Source organism: Aotus nancymaae, unplaced genomic scaffold (assembly GCF_030222135.1).
Source record: "Aotus nancymaae isolate 86718 unplaced genomic scaffold, 86718_ANA_hifiasm-v0.15.2.pri h1tg000032l_0, whole genome shotgun sequence".
In the NCBI taxonomy this organism is placed as follows: domain Eukaryota; kingdom Metazoa; phylum Chordata; class Mammalia; order Primates; family Aotidae; genus Aotus; species Aotus nancymaae.
The window spans coordinates 31,254,770-31,280,261 of record NW_026988445.1 but is presented as its reverse complement, the minus strand read 5'-3'; the positions used below and the strand labels follow the sequence as shown (position 1 = coordinate 31,280,261).

General features: G+C 56.6%; 1 protein-coding gene across 3 annotated transcripts in view; it reads left to right on the top strand.

Moving 5' to 3' along the window:
• LOC135277512 (obscurin-like) overlaps window positions 1-25,492 on the top strand; it is a 161,110-nt gene that overhangs the window by 52,085 nt on the left and 83,533 nt on the right. For 2 of the 3 annotated variants that reach the window (XM_064383689.1, XM_064383690.1), the window contains exons 17-33: window positions 11,940-12,215; window positions 15,199-15,474; window positions 15,692-15,970; window positions 16,081-16,347; window positions 16,475-16,744; window positions 17,564-17,830; window positions 19,140-19,406; window positions 19,630-19,742; window positions 19,866-20,019; window positions 20,229-20,390; window positions 20,468-20,572; window positions 21,391-21,657; window positions 21,875-22,144; window positions 23,000-23,266; window positions 23,356-23,622; window positions 23,707-23,973; window positions 25,069-25,341. In XM_064383689.1, the coding sequence (XP_064239759.1) occupies window positions 11,940-12,215; window positions 15,199-15,474; window positions 15,692-15,970; window positions 16,081-16,347; window positions 16,475-16,744; window positions 17,564-17,830; window positions 19,140-19,406; window positions 19,630-19,742; window positions 19,866-20,019; window positions 20,229-20,390; window positions 20,468-20,572; window positions 21,391-21,657; window positions 21,875-22,144; window positions 23,000-23,266; window positions 23,356-23,622; window positions 23,707-23,973; window positions 25,069-25,341 (4,047 nt within the window). Of the gene's footprint in view, window positions 1-800; window positions 1,077-3,840; window positions 4,117-8,665; window positions 8,942-11,939; window positions 12,216-15,198; window positions 15,475-15,691; window positions 15,971-16,080; window positions 16,348-16,474; window positions 16,745-17,563; window positions 17,831-19,139; window positions 19,407-19,629; window positions 19,743-19,865; window positions 20,020-20,228; window positions 20,391-20,467; window positions 20,573-21,390; window positions 21,658-21,874; window positions 22,145-22,999; window positions 23,267-23,355; window positions 23,623-23,706; window positions 23,974-25,068; window positions 25,342-25,492 lie in introns of all 3 variants that reach the window. The other variant, XM_064383691.1, reaches the window with a different exon arrangement.

Here is a 25,492-nt window from a genome sequence, read left to right as displayed (position 1 = left end):
CTTCTGTGCGCAAGCTGTCCACCTGCCTCAGCCTCCCACAGTGCTGGGATTACAGGTGTGAGCTGCCGTGCCCAGGCTGTCGTTTTATATAGATAGGGTAACATTAATACCAAAATCTGACAAAGGAAGTAGGAAGAATTAGATTGTAGACCAGTCTGTATGGATTTGTCATTATAGAGATCAAGAACACAATTATAAACAAAGTATTGGCAAATGGAATTCAGCAATATATCAAGAAGATAATGCACGCTGTTGAAGATCCTGGGCCCAGAATGCAAGGCTGGTTTGTCTTTAGAAGCATTAGATCAGTATAATAAGCTTGACAGATTGAATGAAAAATGATGTAATTGATAATGCAGATAAAAGTATTTGGTAAAATCTAGAAGATACATTTGAGAAAATTTAGCATCAACTCATTTCATAAGATTCTTAACAAACTTTATAGAAGTGTTCTTCCTGAATTTGAAAAATTAAGGCTGGTTTGGCTTTAGAACTACGGCATATCTGTGAGGGTAGCTGTGCAGACATCAGGACTGCAGTCCCTGCCCTGGAGGAGCTTGTGCACAGAGGATCTGTCTCAGCCCCCTTGCCTGGGATAGCCCATGGCTCCATGCACAGTGGATGGAGAAACTGTGATGCTTGTGCTGGGAGGTGGCAGGGCTTGTCCTGGTCACATGGCAGTGCAGAGCCTGAGGAAGGTTCTGTTTCTACTCCCTTATCCAGGCCCTCCTACCCTAGGGTGGTCTTCCTGACCTGGGCTGTATGTTTGATCTTGTGTGTCCTTCCTTGTCCATCCCCAGAACCCAAGGTGGTGTTTGCCAAGGAACAGCCGGCACGCAGGGAGGTGCAGGCCGAGGCGGGGGCCAGCGCCACGCTGAGCTGCGAGGTGGCCCAGGCCCAGACGGAGGTGACGTGGTACAAGGATGGGAAGAGGCTGAGCGCCAGCTCGAAAGTGCACATGGAGGCCACAGGCTGCACACGGAGACTGGTTGTGCAGCAGGCAGGCCAGGCAGACGCCGGGGAGTACAGCTGCGAGGCCGGGGGACAGAGGCTCTCCTTCCGCCTGCACGTGGCAGGTGAGTGCTTTGGGGATGCTGAGTGACCTTGTGTAGAGGTGTGATGAGGCTGGTGAATGACCCCACGGCCCCCAGTGCCCTTTCCGTCCCCCAGTGCCCTTTCCATGAGACTCCACCTCTCCACTTCTCCATGCCCTCTCCTCCCAGTTTTATGCCTATGGCTGTGCCAGGCTTGGCTGGACGGGAGGGTGCGGGAGGACCGGGCCTGTGGTGCACCTGGAGTGGCATTCCCATGCAGTGCAGCCTTATTGCACTGAGCCCTGCCCCAAAACCCCCGTGCTCTTTGGTGTCCAGGCCCCTGGCGCTGTCTGGCCCTGTGGTCTGAGGTGGACCAGGCGTCACCCCTGGGAATGTGGGGATGTCCTTTCTATCAGGTGGCTCCCACCTGCCTCCCTTGAGCACCACATGGGGCTTCTCACCCATGAGAGATGTTTGAATTCATATGAATTATGTAAGAGGAAATTCCGGCCATGCAGTCCCAGCTGGAATTCTCTCCAGACTGAACTTTGGGACGTCAAAGTTTTTGGTGTCGAAGAAGCCTCTTTCCTTCTTTTTCTTGAATCTAGAAGCTTTAGAAGCTCACTGTGCACCCATATGTGGCAAAATCTCTGTCCGTGTTTTCTTGCAGTGTCTGTGCAAAAAAATTGCAGCCAAGAGAGCTGGTGCCTGTGCTCCTGGGGCAGCCGCAAGAGAGCTGGTGCCTGTGCTCCTGGGGCGGCTGCAGGAGAGCTGGTGACTGTGCTCCTGGGGCGGCTGCAGGAGAGCTGGTGCCTATGCTCCTGGGGCAGCCGCAAGAGAGCTGGTGCCTGTGCTCCTGGGGCGGCTGCAGGAGAGCTGGTGACTGTGCTCCTGGGGCAGCCAAGAGAGCTGGTGACTGTGCTCCTGGGGCGGCTGCAGGAGAGCTGGTGACTGTGCTCCTGGGGCAGCCGCAAGAGAGCTGGTGCCTGTGCTCCTGGGGCAGCCGCAAGAGAGCTGGTGCCTGTGCTCCTGGGGTGGCTGCAGGAGAGCTGGTGCCTGTGCTCCTGGGGCAGCTGCAAGAGAGCTGGTGACTGTGCTCCTGGGGCAGCTGCAAGAGAGCTGGTGACTGCTCCTGGGGTGGCTGCGAGATCCCACGTGCTCTTCTTGAGGCAAACCTGGCCTTCCTTTTGTCTCCAGTTACAAGCTTCTGAGTCCGGATTCCTTTTTGGAGTCTGATTTATGGACTTGGCAGTGAAAAGGAAGGAAGAGCTTAAGCTATCTCAGCACAACATTTAAGAGAGTCTGGGCTGGACATAGGGACTCACGCCTGTTGTATTCCCAGCACTTTGGGAGGACAAGGCAGGAGGATTACTTGAGCCCAAGAGTTCCAGGCTGCAGTGAGCCGTGGTCATCACACCACTGCACTCCAGTGTGGGCAACAGTGAGACCCTATTTCTGGAAAAAAACAAAAACAACAGGCTAAATATCAGAGAGAAAAGCGTTGTGGTACTACATTGACTTCCAAATACCAACACATGACAGCTTGGCATTCTGTCTGTATAAAATCATTAAAAAGCCCACTATGTATCTTTCTAAAATATTGTGTTAAGAGAGTATGATAAATTATTTAATGGTAATAAGTTTTCTAAGTTTTGGAGAATTACCAATTTCTTAGAGAAAACTATGTGAAAAAGTTACACAAGAAGAAACAGAAAACTCAGATAGTCCTATAGTTTTAAATTAAGTGGAACCAGTGATAAAAAATATTTTTATGAAAGGTCTAAGGCCAGTGGATCTACTGATAAATTATATCAAATATTCTCAAAGCAAATTGTTTCATGTTCTTAGAGATCCTTCCAGAGAACAGAATGAGAAGATACATTCTTGAACCTGTTTTATGTGGATAGCATAACACAGATACCAATTGTGACAAGAACAGTATAAGGATTTGAAATTACAGGCCACTCATTATGGATATCCAGGCCAGTGCTTCAACAAAGTATTTTCTTTTTGAGATAGAGTCTCGCTCTCTCGCCAGGCTGGAGTGTAGTGGCACAATCTCAGCTCACTGCAACCTCCGCCTCCCAGGTTCAAGCGATTCTCCTGCCTCAGCCTCCTGAGTAGTTGGGACTACAGGGATGCACACCACTTAGTAGAGATGGGGTTTCACCGTGTTGGCCAGAATGGTCTCGATATCTTGACCTCATGATCTGCCCATCTCGGCCTCCCAAAGTGCTGGGATTGCAGGTGTGAGCAATATATTTTCAAAGTGGTATGACCAGAATGTCAAAAGGAAAGTGCACTATGATAAAAGGCGTAGTTTAGAAATGCAACATTCGCTCAATATTCAAAACATCAGAAAATGTCATGTGTGACATTAACAGATTGAAAGAGAAAAACAAATTATCTCAGTGAATGCAGAAGAAAAGTTTGATAAAATTTAGTGTCACAAATTCTGCATAGCTGTTTGACAACATTTAGCATCAGGACTGGCTCAGTGTCTCATGCCTGTAATCCCAGCACTTTGAGAGGCTGAGGCAGAAGGATCACTTGAGTTCAGGCATTCGAGACCAGCCTCCCATGCAGCAGGGACCACTGGAACCTGCCACCATTCTGCAGGGCACCCTGGGGGTGTGACAGACCCTCCATGCAGAATGGATGGAGAAACTGTTCCTTGTGCTGGGAGGTGGTGGTGCAGAGCCTGGAGAGCATCTGTCCCTTGCACTTCCCCTTCTAGGCCTTTCCCCAGTGCTCCCTTCCTGACCTAGATGGTGGAGGTCACTCTGTGAACCCCTGTCTTCCCCAGAGCCCAAGGTGGTGTTTGCCAAGGAGCAGCCGGCATGCAGGGAGGTGCAGACCGAGGCGGGGGCCAGTGCTACGCTGAGCTGCGAGGTGGCCCAGGCCCAGATGGAGGTGACGTGGTACAAGGACGGGAAGAAGCTGAGCGCCAGCTCGAAAGTGCGCGTGGAGGCCGCGGGCTGCACGCGGAGGCTGGTGGTACAGCAGGCAGGCCAGGTGGATGCCGGGGAGTACAGCTGCGAGGCCGGGGGCCAGAGGCTCTCCTTCCACCTGCACGTGGCAGGTGAGTGCTTTGGGGACGCTGAGTTACCTTGTGTGGAGGTGATGATGCGATTGGCTGATAGACCCCAGTACTCTTTCCATTGGAGTTCATCTCTGGAAGTCTCTTGTAATTCTACCTGCCATTTTCCTACCCATGGCTGGGCCAAGGTTGGCTGGATGGGACGAATATGTACAAGAGATACCGTGAGTTGTGTTTCCAGGCAATGATGCTGTTTACAAATTCCTGGCCCCCGATGAGAACCCACAGGTGCTCCTAGGCGTCCAGCCCTTTGGTTCAGTGGAACTGAGGGGGCTGCTACAGGGGGCTGAAGCAGACCAGATACCTCTCACCTGAGGCCATCCGATAACTTGCACCCAGCCTCACCAGCCCGACCTGAGGGCTCTCCCTATGGAGATGGTTGAATTCCATTGAACCAGGATAAGGGCAGATTTCAGCCACACAATCATTCTTGGAATTATCTCATGATTGAACTTTGGATTATCCAAATTTTAGGTGTTCAGGGACCCTCTTCTCAACTTTCTTATGGCCATAAAAGGTCTCTGTGCACCTGCATGTGGCAAAATCGATATCCTGTGTTTTTTTGTTTTGTTTTTGAGACAGAGTCTGTCACCCAAGCTGGAGCGCAGTGGCATGATCTCAGCTCGCTGAAACCTTTGCCTCCCAGGTTCAAGTGATTCTCCTGCCTGAGCCTCCTGAGTAACTGAGATTACAGGCACCTGCCACCACACCTGGCTAATTTTTGTATTTTCAGTAGAAATGGGGTTTCACCATGTGGGACAGGCTGGTCTCAAACTTCTGGCTTCAAGTGATCCGCCCGCCTCAGCCTCCCAAAGTGCTGGGGTTGCAGACGTGAGCCGTCGTGCCCAGCTTGTTTTTATTATACTGCCTGCAGAGTAAATAAAGAGCTGGGAATTGGTGGATCTGCACTGCAGTGCAGCACTGTGAGGTTGGAAGTTCTCTTCTGAAAGCGTAGGTCTGCGCTGCAGTGTGGCTCTGTGAGGTTGGAAGTTTTCTTCCGAAAGCGTAGGTCTGCGCCGCAGCGCAGCTCTGTGAGGTTGGAAGTTCTCTTCTGAAAGCGTAGGTCTGCGCTGCAGCGTGGCTCTGTGAGGTTGGAAGTTTTCTTCCGAAAGCATAGGTCTGTGCTGCACCACGGCTCTGTGAGGCTCTGTGAGGTTGGAAGTTTTCTTCCGAAAGCGTAGGTCTGCGCTGCAGCGCGGCTCTGTGAGGTTGGAAGTTCTCTTCCGAAAGCGTAGGTCTGCGCTGCAGTGCGGCTCTGTGAGGTTGGAAGTTCTCTTCCGAAAGCGTGTGTTATTTTTATTTGCTCTTATGTCAGTACATTCTGGGACTGAACTTCCCTTAGTTTAACTTCGTGTATTTAAAACAGAAGAGGAATAAACAGATCAAGCTACATCAGCGCACATTTTAAAGATGAGTTACCAGACGCAGCCACTGGCAGGTAGAGCGGGATGTGTTTCTTACTGTTGTCTAATAATTCATGGCTGGTTGATAAAGACATCTGAGAACCAGCTCTACCTTCATTTTGCCAGATGGAGATGGAGTGCAGTCACACACTTGTTAGTAGGTACTGACACTTAACACTGGTGTCACATCAGCAGCTAGAAGTTTGTGGGGGGTATATAGGTGCCAGAAATCCCACTTTGTAGGTACTTGAAATGTTGTTATATGAGAACATGTCATTATTATTGTTATTTTGAAATGGAGTTTCACTCTGTCACCCAGGCTGGAGTGCAGTGCGTGGTCTTGGCTCACTGCAACCTCTGCCTCCTGGGTTCAAGCAATTTTCCTGCTGCAGCCTCCTGAGTAGCTGGGACTACAGGTGTACACCACCACACCTGGCTAATTTTTTTGCATTTTTAGTAGAGATGGGGTTTCATTATGTTGACCAGGCTGGTCTCAGGCTCCTGACCTCAGGTGATCTGCCCGCCTCAGCCTCCCAAAGTGGTGGGATTACAGGTGTGAGCCACCATGCCTGGCCCTATTATTTATGCAAGTAAATTTGAAAAGTTTTGGCAAAAACTTTTGAAAAAACTATATCAAAAGTAGAAATAGATAACTTTAACAGTCCTATAACCTTTTGTAGAAATGCAACAAATAATCTTCTCATAGAATAATATCTACCCAGTGCTCTAAAATGTACCAGATATTCTGGAAAAAAATTATTCCATGTTCATAGATGTTCCTCTATGGTATTGAAAAAGGACGTCAGTCCTCTATCTCATTTTATGTAGGTAAATATCATTAATACCAAGCTCTGACAGCGTGAATATGAGGAATTAAAATTGGCCAATCTCTTATCAATATCAAGGCTCATATCTTAAACTAAAATGTTAGCACCCTGAATTCACCAATTTATCAAGAGGATAACACACAATGATAAAAGTCATAGTCCAGGAATGCAAGGCTGGTTTAACATGAGAAACATTAGAAAATCAGTACAAAATATGACATTAACAGATTGAAAGAAAAACAAATGTGATTACCTCAATATGGAGTCTAAAAGCATTTGATAAAATACAACATCATAAATATGCAAAAAATATTTGGAAAAATTTAGCATCAATTCATGTCATACAATTCTTAACAAACTCTAAATAAAAACATTTTTCCTTAATTTCACAAGTGATACTGTAGAGAAAATAAGCTAACATTACACAAACATGAAAGCTGGAAAGTGTCGCCTTTGAGGTTGGAAACAGGACAAGGATGCCATCCATCACCACTTCTTCCAACATTGTACAGTACAGAGAGGAGAAAAAGGAAGTACAAGGTGTAAAGCTTGGAGAGTGAAACCTGCACCTCACAGATGATGTGGTTATTAATTTAGAAAGTCCAAAAAATACCTAATTATTAGTAAGAGATTTGGGAATGGTTACCACATAAAAAAATCAATGTCCAGAAAACAATTCTAGATCTATGTACCGGAAACAAGCAGATGGAAAATAACATTTTAAGAGATTTCCAGTACCATCCAAAGTCTTGTAGTTACCAATTGCCAGCCTAATAAAAGGTCTTTAGATGGTTTGTGGGGAAAAATTCTTAAGCATTGTTGAGAGAGGGTAAAAAGCTGTGGAAGACGTGGAAGTGCACATCCCAGTAACTGTAGTTCTGTTGGGTGGGAGAATGCTGACAAGCACATAGCGAAGGCCAAGCAGAGCCAAGCTGCCCTTGAAGAATGCAGCGTGAGGGCCTTTGCTCTACCAGACAGGAGAGTGTCCTCTAAAGCGGAGGTGATTCAGACACCTGGGCCCAAAGGCAGGAGGAGATGAACAGACCAGAATAATTGAATACTGAGCTCAGAACTGCTTTGATGGAACCAGATTCCTCCTCCCTTTCTTTATTTTTCACCCTGGTGCAAGGGTGGGTGTAGAGGAAGGGTGACCTTTTCACAAATGGTGCTAAGACAATTGTTTGCAAAAATAAAAATACTGAGTGTCTACCTCCCCAGGCAAGAAATCAACTCAATGTGTGGGTAGAACAGCTCTTACCAGATGATACAGATTGGTCAGTGACTTCTGGGTAATGGAGGATGTCCTGAGCAGAACATGAATGCACTAGCCACACAAGATGAATGATGCATTTGCCTGAAATAAAACTGATCACTTCATTTCATCAGAAGACCCTCAGGCAGGAGTGAAAGGGCAAGGCACAGGGATGGAGAAGATGTTTGTAACATACATAGCATTTAATTATATGAAGTTCTTAAAACTAAATATGTAAAAGACAGTGCTATTGAAAATTGGGGTTGGGTGTGGTGGCTCATGCCTGTAACCCAAGTGCTTTGGGAGGCCAAGGCAGGAGGATTGCTTGAGTCCTGGAATTTGAGACCAGTCTGGGCAACATAGTGAGACCCTGCCTCTAAAAAATAAAAGAGCTAGGCATGGTGGTGCATGCCTGTAGTCCCAGCTCCTCGGGAGGCCGAGGCAGGAGGATGTGTTAAGCCTAAGGATTGAGGCTGCAATGGGCTATGAACGCGCCAGCGCACTCCAGCATGGACGACAGAGCAAGACCCTGTATCTAAAAAAAAAAAAAATTGGGCAAAACGCTTTAACAGTGACACCACAGAAGAGCAAAGACTCCATCCCAAACCATCAGAAGGCACCCAGCTTGACAGTGCTCCCAGCAGGGCCACAGGAAGCCACGGGGGGCTCCACACAAGCCAGCACTGACCCTCCTGAGAGTGGCAGGAGTGGGAGCCTCAGACTCGGGCCCTGGGTGAGGACGCGCCCTGCACAGTCCCGTGGGGAGACCCCGGCACATCCATGATGGGAGCTGTTCGGGCGTCAGGACCCCACTCCCTGCCCTGGAGGGTCTGTCATGGCGGCCCTGCCTGGGATGACAGCCCGTGGCCACATGCAGAATGGATGGAGAAACTGTGTTCCTTGTGCTGGGAGGCGGTGAGGCTTCTCCCAACCACACACCAGGGCAGAGCCTGAGCCTGGGGAGGGTTCCGTCCCTCCCGCCTCCCTCCCAGTGCTGCCTTCCTGACCTAGATGGTGAACGTCACCCTGTGCGCCCCTCTGTTCCCCAGAGCCCAAGGTGGTGTTTGCCAAGGAGCAGCCGGCACGCAGGGAGGTGCAGGCTGAGGCGGGGGCCAGCGCCACGCTGAGCTGCGAGGTGGCCCAGGCCCAGACGGAGGTGACGTGGCACAAGGACGGGAAGAAGCTGAGCTCCAGCTCGAAGGTGCACGTGGAGGCCGCGGGCTGCACACGGAGGCTGGTGGTGCAGCAGGCGGGCCAGGCAGACGCCGGGGAGTACAGCTGCGAGGCCGGGGGCCAGCGGCTCTCCTTCCGCCTGCACGTGGCAGGTGAGTGCTTTGGGGGCGCCCAGGAGCCTCTTCGGAGGTGGTGGTGGTTCTGGCTGGCAGCCCCAGCAGAGCTCTGGGCACGTTCCTTCAGCCTTGACGTCTCGGGCTTCCCTCCTCCCACTCCCATTTCCATCCTTGAGGCTGGGCCAAGGGAGGGGTGTGCACGGGAGCGAGAGGGGCTGTTCCTGCAAACCTGGCAGCGTGTTTGCACTGGGTAATGCTGAGTCGCGCCTGTGCAGCACCTGCCTTGGTGTCCAAGGAGTGTCGCTGCCCCTGGCGCCGGGCGTTGAGGGGCTCAGGCGTCTGTCACATGCACAGAAGTGAAAGCGCTGCTGCTGATGTGTGGCAGCTCCCACGCCCTCACCCCGTGGCGTGCAGGACGCTCTCCAGGGGGAGCTGCCTCAATTTCATGTAACCAAGATAACGGGAGTTTTGAGTCACCAAATTGTTGTTGGAATTTTCCTGAAACTAAAATTTGGTTTGTCATAGTTTTAGAGGAGGGGGACACTTCCCTTTTCCCATACGTCACAAAATCAACATCCCTGATCTGCTGTGATTGTGTGACTCGTAGGGAGTGGCGCCCTGGCGGAGACGTGCGTGTCCGGGCTGAGAATGCTGTTTCTAAGTCAAAGCATGTTTTCCTTTTGTCCTCAATGGGAGCATTTGGTGTCAATGTTCTTGTAGCTTGATTTGGAGATGGAAAGGAGTGTGTGGAGTAGGTGACACTGCCACACTTCGTTGAAGGCCATTTCCCTTCGTAGCAGCCTCTGTGTTGTGTGTATTTATTTTATAGAATTTCCTAATGGTTACTGTGTTTGAGCCTCATGGGTGCTTCATAGAGAAGTCTGAGACCAAACAAATTTATTTCCTTTCACTAAGACAATCTGACTGTCCTATAATCCTGGCTGTAGGTCCTTTCATTGAGACAGTCTTACTGTCCCATAACCCTGGCTGTAGAATTTTTTTGGGTAGCGACAGGGTCTCGCTATGTTGCCCAGGCTGGGCTCAAACTCCTGGCCTCAAGCAATCCTCCCGCCTCAGCCTCCCAAACTGCCGGGATTACAGGTGTGAACCACTGTACCTGGTCATTGTGAAACGTTTTTGACAGAAGACCTAACAAAATGGATAGAAACCCATGGAAGTCTCAAATATGTTCATGCCCAGTCAAAACCCAAGCAGATGTTTTTCTTTGGGGAGCTGAAGATTGAGAAGCAGATTCTGAAGACCAACGAGTGTAACACACTCCTGAAGAGCCATGCGAGCATCTGTCTACCAGAAAGCAAGAGCCATTCGGCCGCAGGAATGGAGAGCGCCAGGCACAGCACAGGAACAGTAACACACTCCTGAACAGCCATGCGAGCGTCTGTCTACCAGAGAGCAAGAACCATTCAGCGCAGGAATGGAGAGCGCCAGGCACAGCACAGGAACAGTAACACACTCCTGAACAGCCATGCGAGCATCTGTCTACCAGAGAGCAAGAACCATTCAGCGCAGGAATGGAGAGCGCCAGGCACAGCACAGGAACAGTAACACACTCCTGAACAGCCATGCGAGCATCTGTCTACCAGAGAGCAAGAGCCATTCAGCCGCAGGAATGGAGAGCGCCAGGCACAGCACAGGAATGGCTGTCAGAACAAAGGGACGGAGTCGTGAGCTCATGATCAGACCCAGATCAAATCTGTGGAGTCCCGCTTTGTATTGTTCTTGTTTTGTGGGTTTTTTTTTTTATCTTCACACCTGCATAGGCGGTGGAGAAAGAATGATCTAAAAAAACCAAAATGGTTCTTTGATTTTTTTTAACCTTATAAAAATTTAGATTAGTAACTTATTTCACACTGAAAAGTGAGTTCCAGGGGGGCTAGAGGCCACACAGAATGACAGGAAAAACCATAAAACCCCTAGGTGATAACAGAGATTGCTGAAAACTCCAGGGAAAGGAACATTTTCTTAAAACTACACGGTGGAACAATGGTGTGTTTCACTGCATTTAAACTAAAACTTTAATTTGTCAGGACATCGTTTGAGAGTGAAAAGGCAAGTCAAAGACATGGGTAACGTGTTTGTGAAATACACAATTATCATTTGCTAGCACGTCAAATATATAAAGAACTCTTAAAAATAAGGAAAAGACAGAGAATGATATTGAAAATGGGACAGAAGCCTGATGAGCGGCACCCCAGAAGAGCTGACGAGCGACACCCCAGAAGAGCTGATGAGACACCCCAGAAGAGCTGACGAGCGGCACCCCAGAAGAGCTGACGAGCGGCACCCCAGAAGAGCTGATGAGACACCCCAGAAGAGCTGACGAGCGGCACCCCAGAAGAGCTGACGAGACCCCAGAAGAGCTGACGAGCGGCACCCCAGAAGAGCTGATGAAACACCCCAGAAGAGCTGACGAGCGACACCCCAGAAGAGCTGACGAGCGACACCCCAGAAGAGCTGACGAGCGGCACCCCAGAAGAGCTGACGAGCGGCACCCCAGAAGAGCTGACGAGCGGCACCCCAGAAGAGCTGACGTAATAGTCAGAATGGTGGAAAGGGCTCCACCTTGCATGTCACCAGGCCATGCATGACAAAGCCCGAGCCTTCCCCACAGAGGCCAGTGCTGACCCTCCTTACAGTGGCAGGAACGGAAGCCTCAGCACTCTGGGGCCCTGTGGTGAGGACGCGCCCTGCACAGTCCTGTGGGGAGACTCCAGCATATCCGTGAGGGGAGCTGTGCAGGCGTCAGGACCGCAGTCCCTGCCCTGGAGGATCTTGTGCACGGAGGGTCTGTCACAGCTGCCCCACCTGGGGTGGCACATGGCGAGTGCACAGTGGATGGAGAAACTATTCTTGTGCTGGGGGCGACGGGGCTTGTCCTGGCCACATGGCAGTGCAGGGCCTGAGGAAGGTTCTGTTCCTCCTACTTCCTCGTCCAGGCCCTCCTGCCCTAGGGTGGCCTTCCTGACCTGGGCCGTATCTTTGACCTCATGTGTCCTTCCTTGTCCATCCCCAGAGCCCAAGGCGGTGTTTGCCAAGGAGCAGCCGGCATGCAGGGAGGTGCAGGCCGAGGCGGGGGCCAGCGCCACGCTGAGCTGTGAGGTGGCCCAGGCCCAGACGGAGGTGACGTGGTACAAGGACGGGAAGAAGCTAAGCTCCAGCTCCAGAGTATGCGTGGAGGCCGCGGGCTGCACGCGGAGGCTGCTGGTGCAGCAGGCGGGCCAGGCGGACGCCGGGGAGTACAGCTGCGAGGCTGGTGGACAGAGGCTCTCCTTCCGCCTGCACGTTGCAGGTGAGTGCTTTGGGGACGCTGCTGTGACTGGAGTAGAAGCACTGCTGACCCGGTGGGCTTTCCGTTCGACGCCGTCCCTCCTTCTCCCATCCTCTCACCTCCTACTCTCTGCCTGTGGTGGAGCTGGGCTGCTGGGTGGGAAGGGAGTGAATGGAAGGGTCAGGGCCCTCCTTGTCCGTGTTAGGTGCTGTTCCTGTGCAGACATGCTGGGTCATATTTCCCAGCACCTTCTCTGAATCACTGATGTCCCAAGGTGTCCGGAACTCTGGTCCTATCTAACACATGAGATGGAGGTAGGCCAGGTGTCCCTCCCTCGGGGCTGTTCCTGTGGTCCCTGCATGGCCTCATCTGGCCCCACATCAGGGCTCTCTCTCTGTGGAGAGAGATTTGACGTCGTTGAGCCAGGGTGTAGGGAAATTCCAGCCACACAGTCTTACTTGGAATTACATCAGCACTGAGCATTGGGCTCCCAAAGTTTTCAGTGTTCTGGGACACACTTCTGTCCTTCTCCGTGGTTGTAGAAGCCACTCTGAGCTTCACTAAAACCCAGATCCACAGAGTTAGTGTGTAAAAAAGTGAAGTGGAGAGCCACAGAGTTAGCGTGCAGATCCACGGCATCAGTGTGTAAACAAGTGACGTGCAGACCCACGGCGTCAGTGTGTAAACGGGTGAAGCGCAGACCCACGGCGTCAGTGTGTAAGCGGGTGGGGTGTAGACCCACGGCATCAGTGTGTAAGCGGGTGGGGTGCAGACCCACGGCGTCAGTGTGTAAGCGGGTGGGGCGCAGACCCATGACGTCAGTGTGTAAGCGGGTAAAGTGCAGTGCATTGGCAGGCCCGTGCCTGAGACGCTTGATGTTAGAGTTATATTTCCCAAAGCCTTTCTTGCTTTCTTTTTGTGTTCCGATAGAATGTTCTGTGTCCAAATACCCGTTGGAATTTGGATGGATTTAAAGTGACAGGAGTAGGAAGCCATGGCGCAGTCACACACGGGCAGGATTAAGCTATGGTGGTGGCAGCCGCTGACTGGGGAAGCCGTGTTACATCATCCTGTTTCCCTGATGCGTCCTGTGTCTGTCCTCTCTGATTCACAGAAGTCTAGAACGACCTTCCTGTTGTTTGTTAGGAGAGTCTAGATTCAAACTCCAACCCTGAGTGCCACCACATAGCAGTTGGTGTTACATATGTCTATAATGGCTTACAGATGTGTACAGATACCGGAAAAACTCACTGCAAATAAATTTCAAAAGTGTTAACAAATTATCTAATTTCTAGAAAACCAAACCCAGTTAAGGAACAGGTAACAATGTGCAGTCACCTACTGTTACTGAAGTCATCTGCGGTTACTACAACCTAGTGAGAACCAAAACCAGTAGCAAAAATCTTCTCTATCAAACAACACCTGAACCAGGTGGCCCTGCTGAGAAGTTCTTCCACGTTCATGGAAATTCTTCTGGAGAACGGAAAAGGGAAGACACATCCTCTAGCACGTTATAGATAGCTTACTGCCACAACTAAAATCTGGCCAGAAAACAGGAAGATTGCGGATCATAGGCCAAAGAATCATGGAGATGGTGGCCAGTTTTCTAAACAAAATATTAGTAAACTGAATTCAGCAATCCATGCGGACAATTGTACACGATGATAAAATTCATAGTGTAGGAATGAGGGCTGATTTCATGTTAAAAACATTAGATAATCATGATACGTGATTGAAATTAAAAACCAATGCCATTATCTTCAACATAGAATGAAGTACCGCATTGATGAAATTGAACCGTATGTGTTCAGAAGAAGTATCTGGCAAAATTTAGCATCCATCATGCCATAAAACTCTTAACAAAGTATAAACAAAAGGGTGTTTTCCCCTTAATTTGACACAGGCTGTGACACAAAAACCACAAAGGGGGACTCTGTAAGCTTTGCCTGTGAGCCAGGGAACAGCACGAGAAGCCAGCGGCCAGCACTTCCACCCAGCACGGGGCGGCGAAGTCAGGAGGAAAGTAGCATGAAAGGCGTAAAAGTTAGAAAACGGTGAATCGGGCCGGGCGCAGTGGCTCACGCCTGCAATCCCAGCACTTTGGGAGGCCGAGGCGGGCGGATCACGAGGTCAAGAGATCGAGACTATCCTGGCCAACATGGTGAAACCCCGTCTCTACTAAAAATACAAAAATTAGCTGGGCGTGGTGACGCGAGCCTGTAATCCCAGCTACTCAGGAGGCTGAGGCAGGAGAATTGCTTGAACCCGGGAGGTGGAGATTGCGGTGAGCCGAGATTGCGCAACTGCACTCCAACCTGGCACCTGGCGACAGAGTGAGACTCTGTCTCAAAAAAAAAAAGGGGAAAAAGAAAAAGGTGAATCAGCAGAAGATATGGTTTACCCAGAGGATAAATTATTAGAGAACTGAGAAAGATCAGCCCTTGCAAGATCCATGTGAAGAAACTTCTACATGTAGACGAGCAGTTGGAAAATGAAAACGTGAAAGCCTGACGGGAGTTTCAAAGGCATTGCGCTTATGATCCCGGGCTGGTAAAAGGTGTCCAGAGGCTCGTGGGGGAAGCTATGAAACACTTTTGAGAGACATCAAGATTTAAAGTGGACGGAAGGCATGGAGGAATGAAAGGTGCTCAGTCTCAACAGCCAAACAAACATGGTTTTGGGGCATGCGAGGTTGAAAAAGGACAAGTGGATTTAATGGCTGTGCACAAGCTTGAGGAAGAGCGGGTATGCAGGCACCCCAGGCCCCGCCCTGGAGGAGCTCATGCACAGAGGGTCTGTCACAGCTGCCCCGCCTGGGGCAGTGGATGGAGAAACTGATTCTTGTGCGGGGGGCGGCGGGGCTTGTCCAGGCCACATGGCAGTGCAGGGCCTGAGGAAGGTTCTGTTCCTCCTACTCCCTCGTCCAGGCCCTCCTGCCCTAGGGTGGCCTTCCTGACCTGGGCCGTATCTTTGACCTCATGTGTCCTTCCTTGTCCATCCCCAGAGCCCAAGGCGGTGTTTGCCAAGGAGCAGCCGGCACGCAGGGAGGTGCAGGCCGAGGCGGGGGCCAGCGCCACGCTGAGCTGCGAGGTGGCCCAGGCCCAGACGGAGGTGACGTGGTACAAGGACGGGAAGAAGCTGAGCGCCAGCTCGAAGGTGCACATGGAGGCCGCGGGCTGCACGCGGAGGCTGCTGGTGCAGCAGGCAGGCCAGGCAGACACCGGGGAGTACAGCTGCGAGGCCGGGGGCCAGCGGCTCTCCTTCCGCCTGCACGTGGCAGGTGAGTGCTTTGGGATGGCTAATCCACCTCACCTGGAGCTGATGGCCACACTGCATGGCCCCTGAGATCCTGGATGGTGGCTGATGGTGCAGACCGGGCCGTCCTTGAAGAGCAATGGGCATCAGGGGTGCCAGGTGGCATTAGGGTGGCCCTGATGGGGGGCGGGGCTGGTCAGGGATTCCAGGGTCCCCTCTCATGCCAACTCACCTCTACCCAGAACCGGAGCCCCTAATTTCAGAGAGATCCGGCCGCAGGGAGCCTCTGGTGGTCAAGGAGCACGAGGACATTGTACTGACTGCCACGCTGGCCACACCTTCTGTGGCTGCGGTGACTTGGCTCAAGGATGGCGTGGAGATTCGCCGCAGCAAGCGGCACGAGACAGCCAGCCAGGGGAACAGCCACACGCTGACCGTGCGTGGCGCCCAGGTGCTGGACAGCGCAGTCTACAGTTGCCGCGTGGGTGCAGAGGGGCAGGACTTCCCCGTGCAGGTGGAAGGTGAGCCGGGCACGGGGTGGGGACGCCTCCAGACCCCTCTGTCCCAGAGCTGGGCAGGGGCCAAGCCGGGTCTGTGCGGAGCCTGGCTGATGTCCCCTTCCTGCCCACAGAGGTGGCTGCCAGGTTCTGCCGGCCGCTGGAGCCCGTGTCTGGCGAGCTGGGCGGTGCGGTGACGCTGGCCTGCGAGCTGAGCCCGGCGTGTGCAGGGGTGGTGTGGCGCTGCGGCGGCACACAGCTTCGGGCGGGCAAGCGCTTCCAGATGGTGGCCGAGGGGCCCGTGCGCTCGCTCACTGTGTTGGGGCTGCGTGCAGAGGACGCCGGGGAGTACGTGTGCGAGAGCCGTGATGACCGCACCAGTGCGCAGCTCACTGTCAGCGGTATGTGAGGGGCCGGGTGTCCCTATCCAGGGTGGCTTCCTGGAGGAGGCGGCCTTTAGCACTCCTGCAGTGTGGGGGCTGTGCTGGTCCTGTGCGCCTGCCTCTTAAGCAGCCATCCTGTCCTCAGTGCCCCGAGTGGCGAAGTTTACGTCTGGGCTGAGCGCCGTGGTCGCGGAGGAGGGCCGCGAGGCCACCTTCCAGTGTGTGGTGTCCCCCAGTGATGTGGCAGTCGTGTGGTTCCGGGACGGTGCCCTGCTGCAGCCCAGTGAGAAGTTTGCCATGTCACAGAGTGGCGCCAGCCACAGCCTGACCATCTCGAGCCTGGTGCTGGAGGATGCAGGCCAGATCACTGCGGAGGCTGAAGGTGCCTCGTCCTCAGCTGCCCTGAGGGTCCGAGGTGAGCGGAGGGGCGGCAGGACCTGCCTGTCTGGCTAGGGCTCCTTTTACAGGCACCTCCCCCATGCACTGGTCCTGCATGGGCACCTGGCACTGCTGTCCTGAGTCCGGCTGGTCTGGCTGACCTCAGGGGACCACGGGATGTGTGGGCTGCAGAGAGGAGACTCAGATAGATTGGATGGGCCAAGTGCCTTCTCTGGGTGTAAGAAGATACAATCCTGCAGGTACACCTGGTGGGGAATGGGTGGAGGTTGAGGCAATCCAGGAAGGCTTTCTGGAGAAGGTGGGTCCGTGCTTAGCCTGATGGATGGCAGGGGAGAGAGAGTGGGGTTAGCAGCAGTGCAGGCAGTGACATGAGCTTCCCGTGCGGCTGAAGCCAGCAGCCAGAACTTGCCCGGAAGGGAAGTGGGAGTCATGGCAGGTTCTGGGGCGAGGGGGTGGCACAGCAGATTCAGGGCGGCCTGAGGCAGAGGCCCGCCGGCACTTCCTTAACCCGTGCATGAGTCCTGGGGCTTTGCTAACACCGTCGCACCTGGTGGGGGCCGTGCCTAGGAGTTCGAGACCCCTGACCTGGCGTCTTGTTCGGAGCAGGGGAGCTGGAGGTGGGAGCAGGGCTTAGGGAAGCTTCTGTTTCCTTGCCTGGTCTGCTCCCTGGTGTGACCAGGGCAGCGCCCAGCTTGGAGAGGGACCTGGGTGGGGTGGGCAGCTCGGCTGAGCCCGGCTCAGGGCGGGCTCTGGGGCTGGGCAGGCTCTCCGTACCTTGACTTGCCTGTGGAGGAGGGCCAGGGCCGCCATGACCTCCCTTCTCCCGTGAGTCCAGAGGCGCCCGTGCTGTTCACGAAGAAGCTGGAGCCGCAGACGGTGGAGGAGCGGAGCTCGGTGACCCTGGAGGTGGAGCTGACGCGGCCCTGGCCTGAACTGAGGTGGACGCGGAACGCCGTGGCCCTGGCGCCAGGAAAGAACGTGGAGATCCACGCCCAGGGCGCCCGCCACCGCCTGGTTCTGCACAACGTAGGTTTTGCCGACCGTGGCTTCTTTGGCTGCGAGACCCCCGACGACAAGACACAGGCCAAAGTCACTGTGGAGAGTGAGCCGGGGGCGGGAGTGGTGGGGGAGGGAGGGGAGGAGGGAGGTAGGAGAGGAGGAGGAAGGTGGGGCACTGAGGGGAGGAGGGAGGGGAGGAGGGAGGCGGGGCACTGAGGGGAGGAGGGAGGAGGAAGGGGAGGAGGGAGGCGGGCACTGAGGAGGAGGGAGGGGAGGAGGTGGGGAACTGAGGGGAGGAGGGAGGCGGGGCACTGAGGGGAGGAGGGAGGGGAGGAGGGAGGTAGGGCACTGAGGGGAGGAGGGAGGGGAGGAGGGAGGAGGGGCACTGAGAGGAGGAGGGAGGGGAGGAGGTGGGGCACTGAGGGGAGGAGGGAGGAGGAAGGGGAGGAGGGAGGTGGGGCACTGAGAGGAGGGAGGGGAGGAGGTGGGGAACTGAGGGGAGGAGGGAGGGGAGGAGGGAGGAGGAAGGGGAGGAGGGAGGAGGAAGGGGAGGAGGGAGGCGAGCACTGAGGGGAGGAGTGTGGAGGGAGGGGAGTAGGGAGGTGGGGCACTGAGGGGAGGATGGAGGGGAGGAGGAAGGCAGGGCACTGAGGGGAGGAAGGAGGAGGGAGGGGAGGAGGGAGGTGGGGCACTGAGGAGAAGGAAGTAGGGGAGGAGAGAGAAGCGAGGTGGGGCACTGAGGGGAGGAGGGGAGGGGAGGAGGGAAGCAGGAGGCAGGGTACTGAGGGGGAGGAGGGAGGAGCAAGGCGGGGCACTGAGGACAGGAGGGAGGAGGAAGGTGGGGCACTGAGGAGGAAGGAGGGGAGGAGGGAGGAGAGGCAGGGTACTGAAGAGGAGGAGGGAGGGGAGGAGGGAAGAGTGAGGCAGGGCCCTGAGGAGGAGGAGGGAGGGGAGGAGGGAAGAGTGAGTCAGGGCCCTGAGGAGGAGGAGGGAGGGGAGGGGGGAGGAGTGAGGCAGGGCCCTGAGGAGGAGGAGGGAGGAGTGAGGCAGGGCCCTGAGGAGGAGGAGGGAGGAGGGGTGGAGGGAGGAGGAAGGAGGGATACTGAAGGGAGGAGGGAGGAGTGGGGACACTGAGGGGAAGAGGGAGGAGCAAGGCTGGGCACTGAGGGCAGGAGGGAGAAGAGAGGAGGGGCATGGAGAGGAGGGGAGGGGAGGGGTGGGGTGGGCCCTGTGGGCAGGTCCCAAGGCTGGGGGAGGGGTAGGCCTCCCGCAGGAGGGGTGAGCCCTGGAGGTGGGCGTGGGGCAGCTGCCAGGGCCCTCCCTGAGCTCCTGCGGAAGCCGACTGTGTCCAAAGGGTCTGAGGTGAGGATCTCAGAGCAGTGGCTGACCCACACCCCATATGTGCCCCGCAGTGCGTCAGGTACGGCTGGTCCGCGGTCTGCAGGCAGTGGAAGCGCAGGAGCAGGGCACAGCTACCATGGAGGTGCAGCTGTCGCACGCGGACGTGGAGGGCAGCTGGACTCGAGATGGTCTGCGGCTCCAGCAGGGGCCCACGTGCCACCTGGCTGTGCGGGGCCCCACGCACACCCTTATGCTCTCTGGGCTGCGGCCTGAGGACAGTGGCCTTGTGGTCTTCAAGGCAGAAGGCGTGCACACGTCGGCACAGCTCGTGGTCACCGGTGCGTGGGGGAGCCAGGGGGTCACAGTGCAGAGCACGCCCGCCCGTCCCAAGGGGCCCTGGGGAGGCCGGTGGGGACTGTGAGGACCTGGATGAGCCAGCCCCATATAATTCCGTCCAACTCGTGCACTGCCCCACACTTGTCCCTGTCGCCATCCCCGTCCCCATTCCCGTCCCCACCCCGAAGGCTCCTCCAAGCCCTTTTTCTCCTCTCACCTCCCCAGAGCTGCCCGTGAGCTTCAGCCGCCCGCTGCAGGACGTGGTGACCACCGAGAAGGAGAAGGTGACCCTGGAGTGTGAGCTCTCTCGTCCTAATGTGGATGTGCGCTGGCTGAAGGTGCCTCTCCGCTCCCCGCCACCCAACTCTGTTGCCTCCTCCCCTCCTCTCATGTGGGTGGGCCTGAGTGGAACCCCGGGGCTGAGCCGTCTGAGCGCCTGACTGGGCCTCTGTGCTCCTCAGGACGGTGTGGAGCTGCGGGCTGGCAAGACAGTGGGCATCGCGGCCCAGGGCTCCTGCAGGAGCCTCACTATTTACCGGTGCGAGTTCACAGATCAGGGCGTGTATGTGTGTGATGCCTGTGACGCCCAGAGCTCCGCCTCCGTGAAGGTGCAAGGTGAGGGCTGCATGGGGCACGTGGGGCGTGGCAGGCGCAGGCACCTCCTCCTGTCCTCTGTGGTCCCCAGCCAGGGGCTTGGCCGCTCTGCTTCCATCCTCACAACCCTCAGCGTGCTGGGGTACTGGGTGGGGCGCACCGGGTAGGGGCTGCTGGGAGCAGCTCTGTGCGTCCGGGGGTGGCTGGCAGGGCCTCCCTTGCCACCCCAGGCCGCAGCATCCAGATCGTGAGGCCCCTGGAGGATGTGGAAGTGATGGAGAAGGACGGTGCCACCTTCTCCTGCGAGGTCTCCCACGACGAAGTGCCTGGCCAGTGGTTCCGGGAGGGCAGCAAACTGCGTCCCAGCGAGAACGTGCGCATCCGCCAGGAAGGTGTGAGGGCAGGCGGTGCGGTGGGTGTGGCCCAGTCCTCCTCTGCCCTACCCATGCTGAGCAGCCCTTGTCCCCAGGAAGGACATACACACTCATCTACCGGAGGGTCCTGGCGGAAGATGCAGGAGAGATCAAATTTGTAGCCGAAAACGCAGAATCGCGAGCCCAGCTCCGAGTGAAGGGTGAGGTGGGGGCTGAGGGGAGGGCGGGGCCTGGATGGTGTGCGTGTGTGGCCAGCTGGCTCAGCTCAGGCCCAGATGCTCCAGGCTTGCTCTCAGGACCGGGACAGCAAGGACTCACGAGGAGGGAAGGGGGTGTCACCTCCTTGGCAGGAAGATAAAGGCCGGAGAAGCAGCCATGAGGGGATTCTTGCTTAAAACCAGGGTCCTGATGAATTCTCCCTCGGTCTGCAGCAAGTGCTGGAGGGGCCAGGCTTGAGGCCCTGCCAGGGTGAGGGGTGGGAGGGGTACCACCTGGCGGCCCTGAGGAGGAGGATGGATGGGGGGGTGGTGCTGGGGCGGCAGGGAGGGGGGCTCTGTAGATGGGAAGGGTGGGGACGGGTGGGTGGGGCAAGCCAGAGGTTTGTGGGGAGGGACGTGAGTTCCTGGGGCTGGACTAGGGTATGCAGTTCTGGTGCCGAAATGAGGGCTTGGGGAGAGGACTGGAGTGGGTGGGGCTCCGTGGGCAGAGCCTGCCCTGCTCTGAGCGGGAGCTGGGTGGTAGAAATGGGAATGTGGGATATGTGGTGGGAGGAAGGGCAGCCGCGGAAGCAGATGCACTCCACTTGCTGTTGGTCAGCTCTGTGCAGCAGGTCCTAGCACAGCTCCGAGGGGCACACTCGGCCTGATCACCCAGGCCCCTGGTGGGCAGACATGGGCTGTCGGGGCCTAGTGGGGTCTAGACCCTTGGCTGTCCAGGAACCCCAGTGCCTTGTCGGAGCCTGGGCCTGGGAGCCCTGAGCACCGTCTCTGACCCAGCCCCACCCCCACCACACTCACAGAGCTGCCAGTGACCCTCGTGCGCCCGCTGCGGGACAAGATCGCCATGGAGAAGCACCGTGGTGTGCTGGAGTGTCAGGTGTCCCGGGCCAGCGCCCAGGTGCGGTGGTTCAAGGGCAGTCAGGAGCTGCAGCCCGGGCCCAGGCACGAGCTGGTCAGCGATGGCCTCTACCGCAAGCTGGTCATCAGCGACGTCCAACCGGAGGACGAGGACACCTACACCTGCGACGCCGGTGACGTCAAGACCAGCGCACAGTTCTTTGTGGAAGGTGGGGGCGGGAGGGCAGCTCTGCAGGTTGCTTTTGTGTGTGGGGGTGTCTTCTGGGGTCATGGTTTGCCCTGCGCTCCTGGAGACGCTGGGTCCAGGCAGCTCAGGAGGATGCCAGCATGCACGTGGCGGGCAGGGGCTTGTTCCCAGGAGGGAACCTGCCGGAGGGGCAGCCTGTCCTTCCCGTGGGACCCGCCAGCGCCGGCTCCTCCCCACAGAGCAGTCCATCACCATCGTGCGGGGTCTGCAGGACGTGACGGTGATGGAGCCCGCCCCTGCCTGGTTTCAGTGTGAGACCTCCATCCCCTCAGTGCGGCCACCTAAGTGGCTCCTGGGGAAGACGGTGCTGCAGGACGGGGGAAACGTGGGCCTGGAGCAGGAGGGCACGGTGCATCGGCTGACGCTGCGGCGGACCTGCTCCACCATGACCGGGCCCGTGCACTTCACCATCGGCAAGTCCCGCTCCTCTGCCCGCCTGGTGGTCTCAGGTGAGCACTCTCACCCTGGCGGGTGGACGCGGGACAGAGCCACGGGAGGACAAGGTTCCGGGCTTCTGGGGGGCCTGGATGGGGCTGTGGGCGGGTACAGGGCAGGGCCATGGAGATGGCTCAGGGCAGTGAGTGGGCACGGTTCAGGGTCACGAATGGATGTTGCTCAGGGCGGGGGGAGGACACAGACCAGGGCCACGGGGGACACGGCTCAGGGCTGGGGGAAGATAGTTCATGGAATGGTGGACGCAGCTGTTGGAAATAGATGTTCGGTGCCGAAAAGAAAAATCAGCTCTGAGACAAAAGGATCTTTCAGAAACGCAATTTTTATTTTCTGGACTGCAGGAAGGGTACCCTCACTAACCATTGTGCCACGAAAGTACAGTGAACAAATGAAAACACACAAATCTATCCCTTACACGTTTGGGGTGGTTCTTACTGCTGTGTCTGATCTCCGTTGGCTGGAGCCAGACCTCACCATCTAAACTAAAACCTGATTGGCTAACAACTTAAAACTTTTCTAAACAGGTAAAAGCAATGGAGAGCTGGGACCTGCCTGTGAGCACGTCCAGCACGGATATCTTGGTTAAAGTACAAGGACATAGAATGTACTACGTGCCTGTAAGCGTGGCATGTCTAACAGCTACAGAGGATAGGGCTTAGCAGTGTTATTAGCACACTTATGATTTAACAAGAAAGAAAACTTTAAAAAGGAACTTTCCTACTTCCCACAGCGGCTCAGGGCCAGGGGAGGACTCGGTTCAGGGCCATAGGCAAGTAGGCTCAGGGCTTGGCGGGCAGGGCAGGGTGACTGGTTCCTGGCCCCGTGGCCCAGCCTGTCCCCACTCCCCGCAGACATTCCTGTAGTCCTTGCACGGCCATTGGAGCCCAAGATGGGCCGTGAGCTGCAGTCCGTGGTGCTGTCCTGCGACTTCCGGCCGCCCCCAAAGGCTGTGCAGTGGTACAAGGATGACACGCCCCTGTCTCCCTCTGAGAAGTTCAAGATGAGCCTGGAGGGTCAGATGGCCGAGCTGCGCATCCTCCGACTGGTGCCTGCCGATGCCGGTGTCTACCGGTGCCAGGCGGGCAGTGCCCACAGCAGCGCCGAGGTCACCGTGGAAGGTGGGGCATGAGGGGCATGGGGCCACCGAGAGGGTTTGGGGAGGGGTTGCCCGGTGATGTGCGCGCTGAGGCCGGCTGTGTCCTTGCAGCGCGGGAGGTGGCAGTGACAGAGCCGCTGCAGGACGTGGAGGCCATGGAAGAGGGCCGGGCCAGCTTCTCCTGTGAGCTGTCCCACGAAGACGAGGAGGTCGAGTGGTCGCTCAACGGGACGCCCCTGTACAACGACAGCTTCCACGAGATCTCCCATGAGGGCCGGCGCCACAGCCTGGTGCTGAAGAGCGTCCGGAGGGCCGACGCGGGCACGGTGCACGCCTCCTCCCGCAAGGTGTCCACCTCTGCCCGCCTGGAGGTCCGAGGTGAGCCGTCCCGCGAGCCTGCGGGGGCCCCCACTAGGGATGGGACGGCGCTGGGCTTCTCTCACCCTCCCACCCCTCCTGCAGCGAAGCCGGTCGTGTTCCTGAAGGCGCTGGACGACCTGTCCGCCGAGGAGCGCGGCACCCTGGCCCTGGAGTGTGAGGTCTCTGACCCCGAGGCCCCTGTGGTGTGGCGCAAAGACGGCGTGCAGCTGGGCCCCAGCGACAAGTATGACTTCCTGCACACGGCGGGCACTCGGGGGCTCGTGGTGCATGACCTGAGCCCTGAGGACGCCGGCCTGTACACCTGCCATGTGGGCTCCGAGGAGACCCGGTCCCGGGTCAGCGTGCACGGTGTGTGCTGCGGGCACGGTGGAGCTCCGGGAAGGGGGGCGTGCTGGGTGTGGGTGTGGGGCCGGCCACTACCTGGGTGGCCCACGTCATTCTCCGAGATAGAGGGGCTGCTCTGCTGAGCTGGAGAGGCCGGGGGACCTCCTAGGGGAACCGTGGCTTGACGTGGTCCTGTGAGGCCTGGGTGCAGGCAGGTGGACCTGGGGGTGATGGGTCCCGGAGCCAGGGTTGGAGGCGTGCTCTCCCTGCCCAGTGTGCTCCAAGGGGCACAGCCAGGGATGTTGCCCTGAACCACTGGCCGTGTCTGCACGGAAGCCACCAGGCCAGTGTGGGGGCACCATTGGGGATGACCAGGCAGAAGCCGAGATGCCAGGCAGGGGCCATGAGTAGGCCACATCTCTGTCCTTCACAGGGCCCCAGCAAGGCCCCAAGGCCACAGGGCTGGCAGGGTGGAGCCATCCCCAAACCCAGTCTTGCAGCCTTGGGGGCGCACGTGCCCTGGAGCCTGCCTAGTTCTCAGGGGCGGGTCCCTCAACTGCAGGGCAGCTACCTGGCCCCTGTGTGTGCCCACTGTCCTGGTCCCTGTGTGTGCCCACTGTCCTGGCTCCATTACTGGGAGTCCCCATCCCGGTCCCAGTGGCATCCTGGTGTGAGTGACAGGCGGCGTAACAGGCCTACTGACTGGTCCCCGACAGTCTTGTAACGAGATAGGGAAGGGGCAGGAGGCTGGTGAGTTTGTCCTGGAGCTGGGTCCAGCCTGCCTGGCAGCCCCTTGTCCGGGGTCCGGGACCTCTTCTCCTCCCTGTGGCCACTGCAGGTCCTCCCTCTCCCTGCCACCCTGATTGGAGCTCAGAGCTGTTGGTTATGCAGATGCCAGGGTATGGCCAGCTCCTGCAGAGGGGCGTCTGCTCGTTGGCTGAGGCGGTGTCCCACCCTCCCCCTCGGGGCCTGGTCCCTCTAAAGGACCGGGGGGATCCGGCTTCTCCTGGGGTCTGGTCTCTGCGAGCTCTGATCTCTCCCAGGGTCTGGCCCTCCCTAGGTCTGGCAGAGGGCAGTGCCGTCCTCTTGGCTGGACTGACAGTCTCCCGTGGCCCTCAGATCTGCACGTGGGCATCACCAAGAGGCTGAAGACAGCGGAGGTGCTGGAGGGGGAGAGCTGCAGCTTCGAGTGCGTCCTGTCTCATGAGAGTGCCAGCGACCCGGCCACGTGGACAGTCAGCGGGAAGACGGTGGGCAGCTCCAGCCGCTTCGAGGCCACACGGCAGGGCCGAAGATACGTTCTGGTGGTCCGGGAGGCCGTGCCGAGTGACGCTGGGGAGGTGGTCTTCTCTGTGCGGGGCCTCAGCTCCAAGGCCTCACTCATCGTCAAAGGTGGGCGGGGCCTGCTGGACGGGGGCTTGTCACCCGGGCTGGGGGTGGGGAGCCTGGGCCTGTCCCCAGGGGTCCAGGAGCTGGGCTCCCTGGCTGCAGAAGCCGCTGGGGGTGCTTTTGGGGCCTGCCTCCCCCCGCTGCGGCCCAGCTC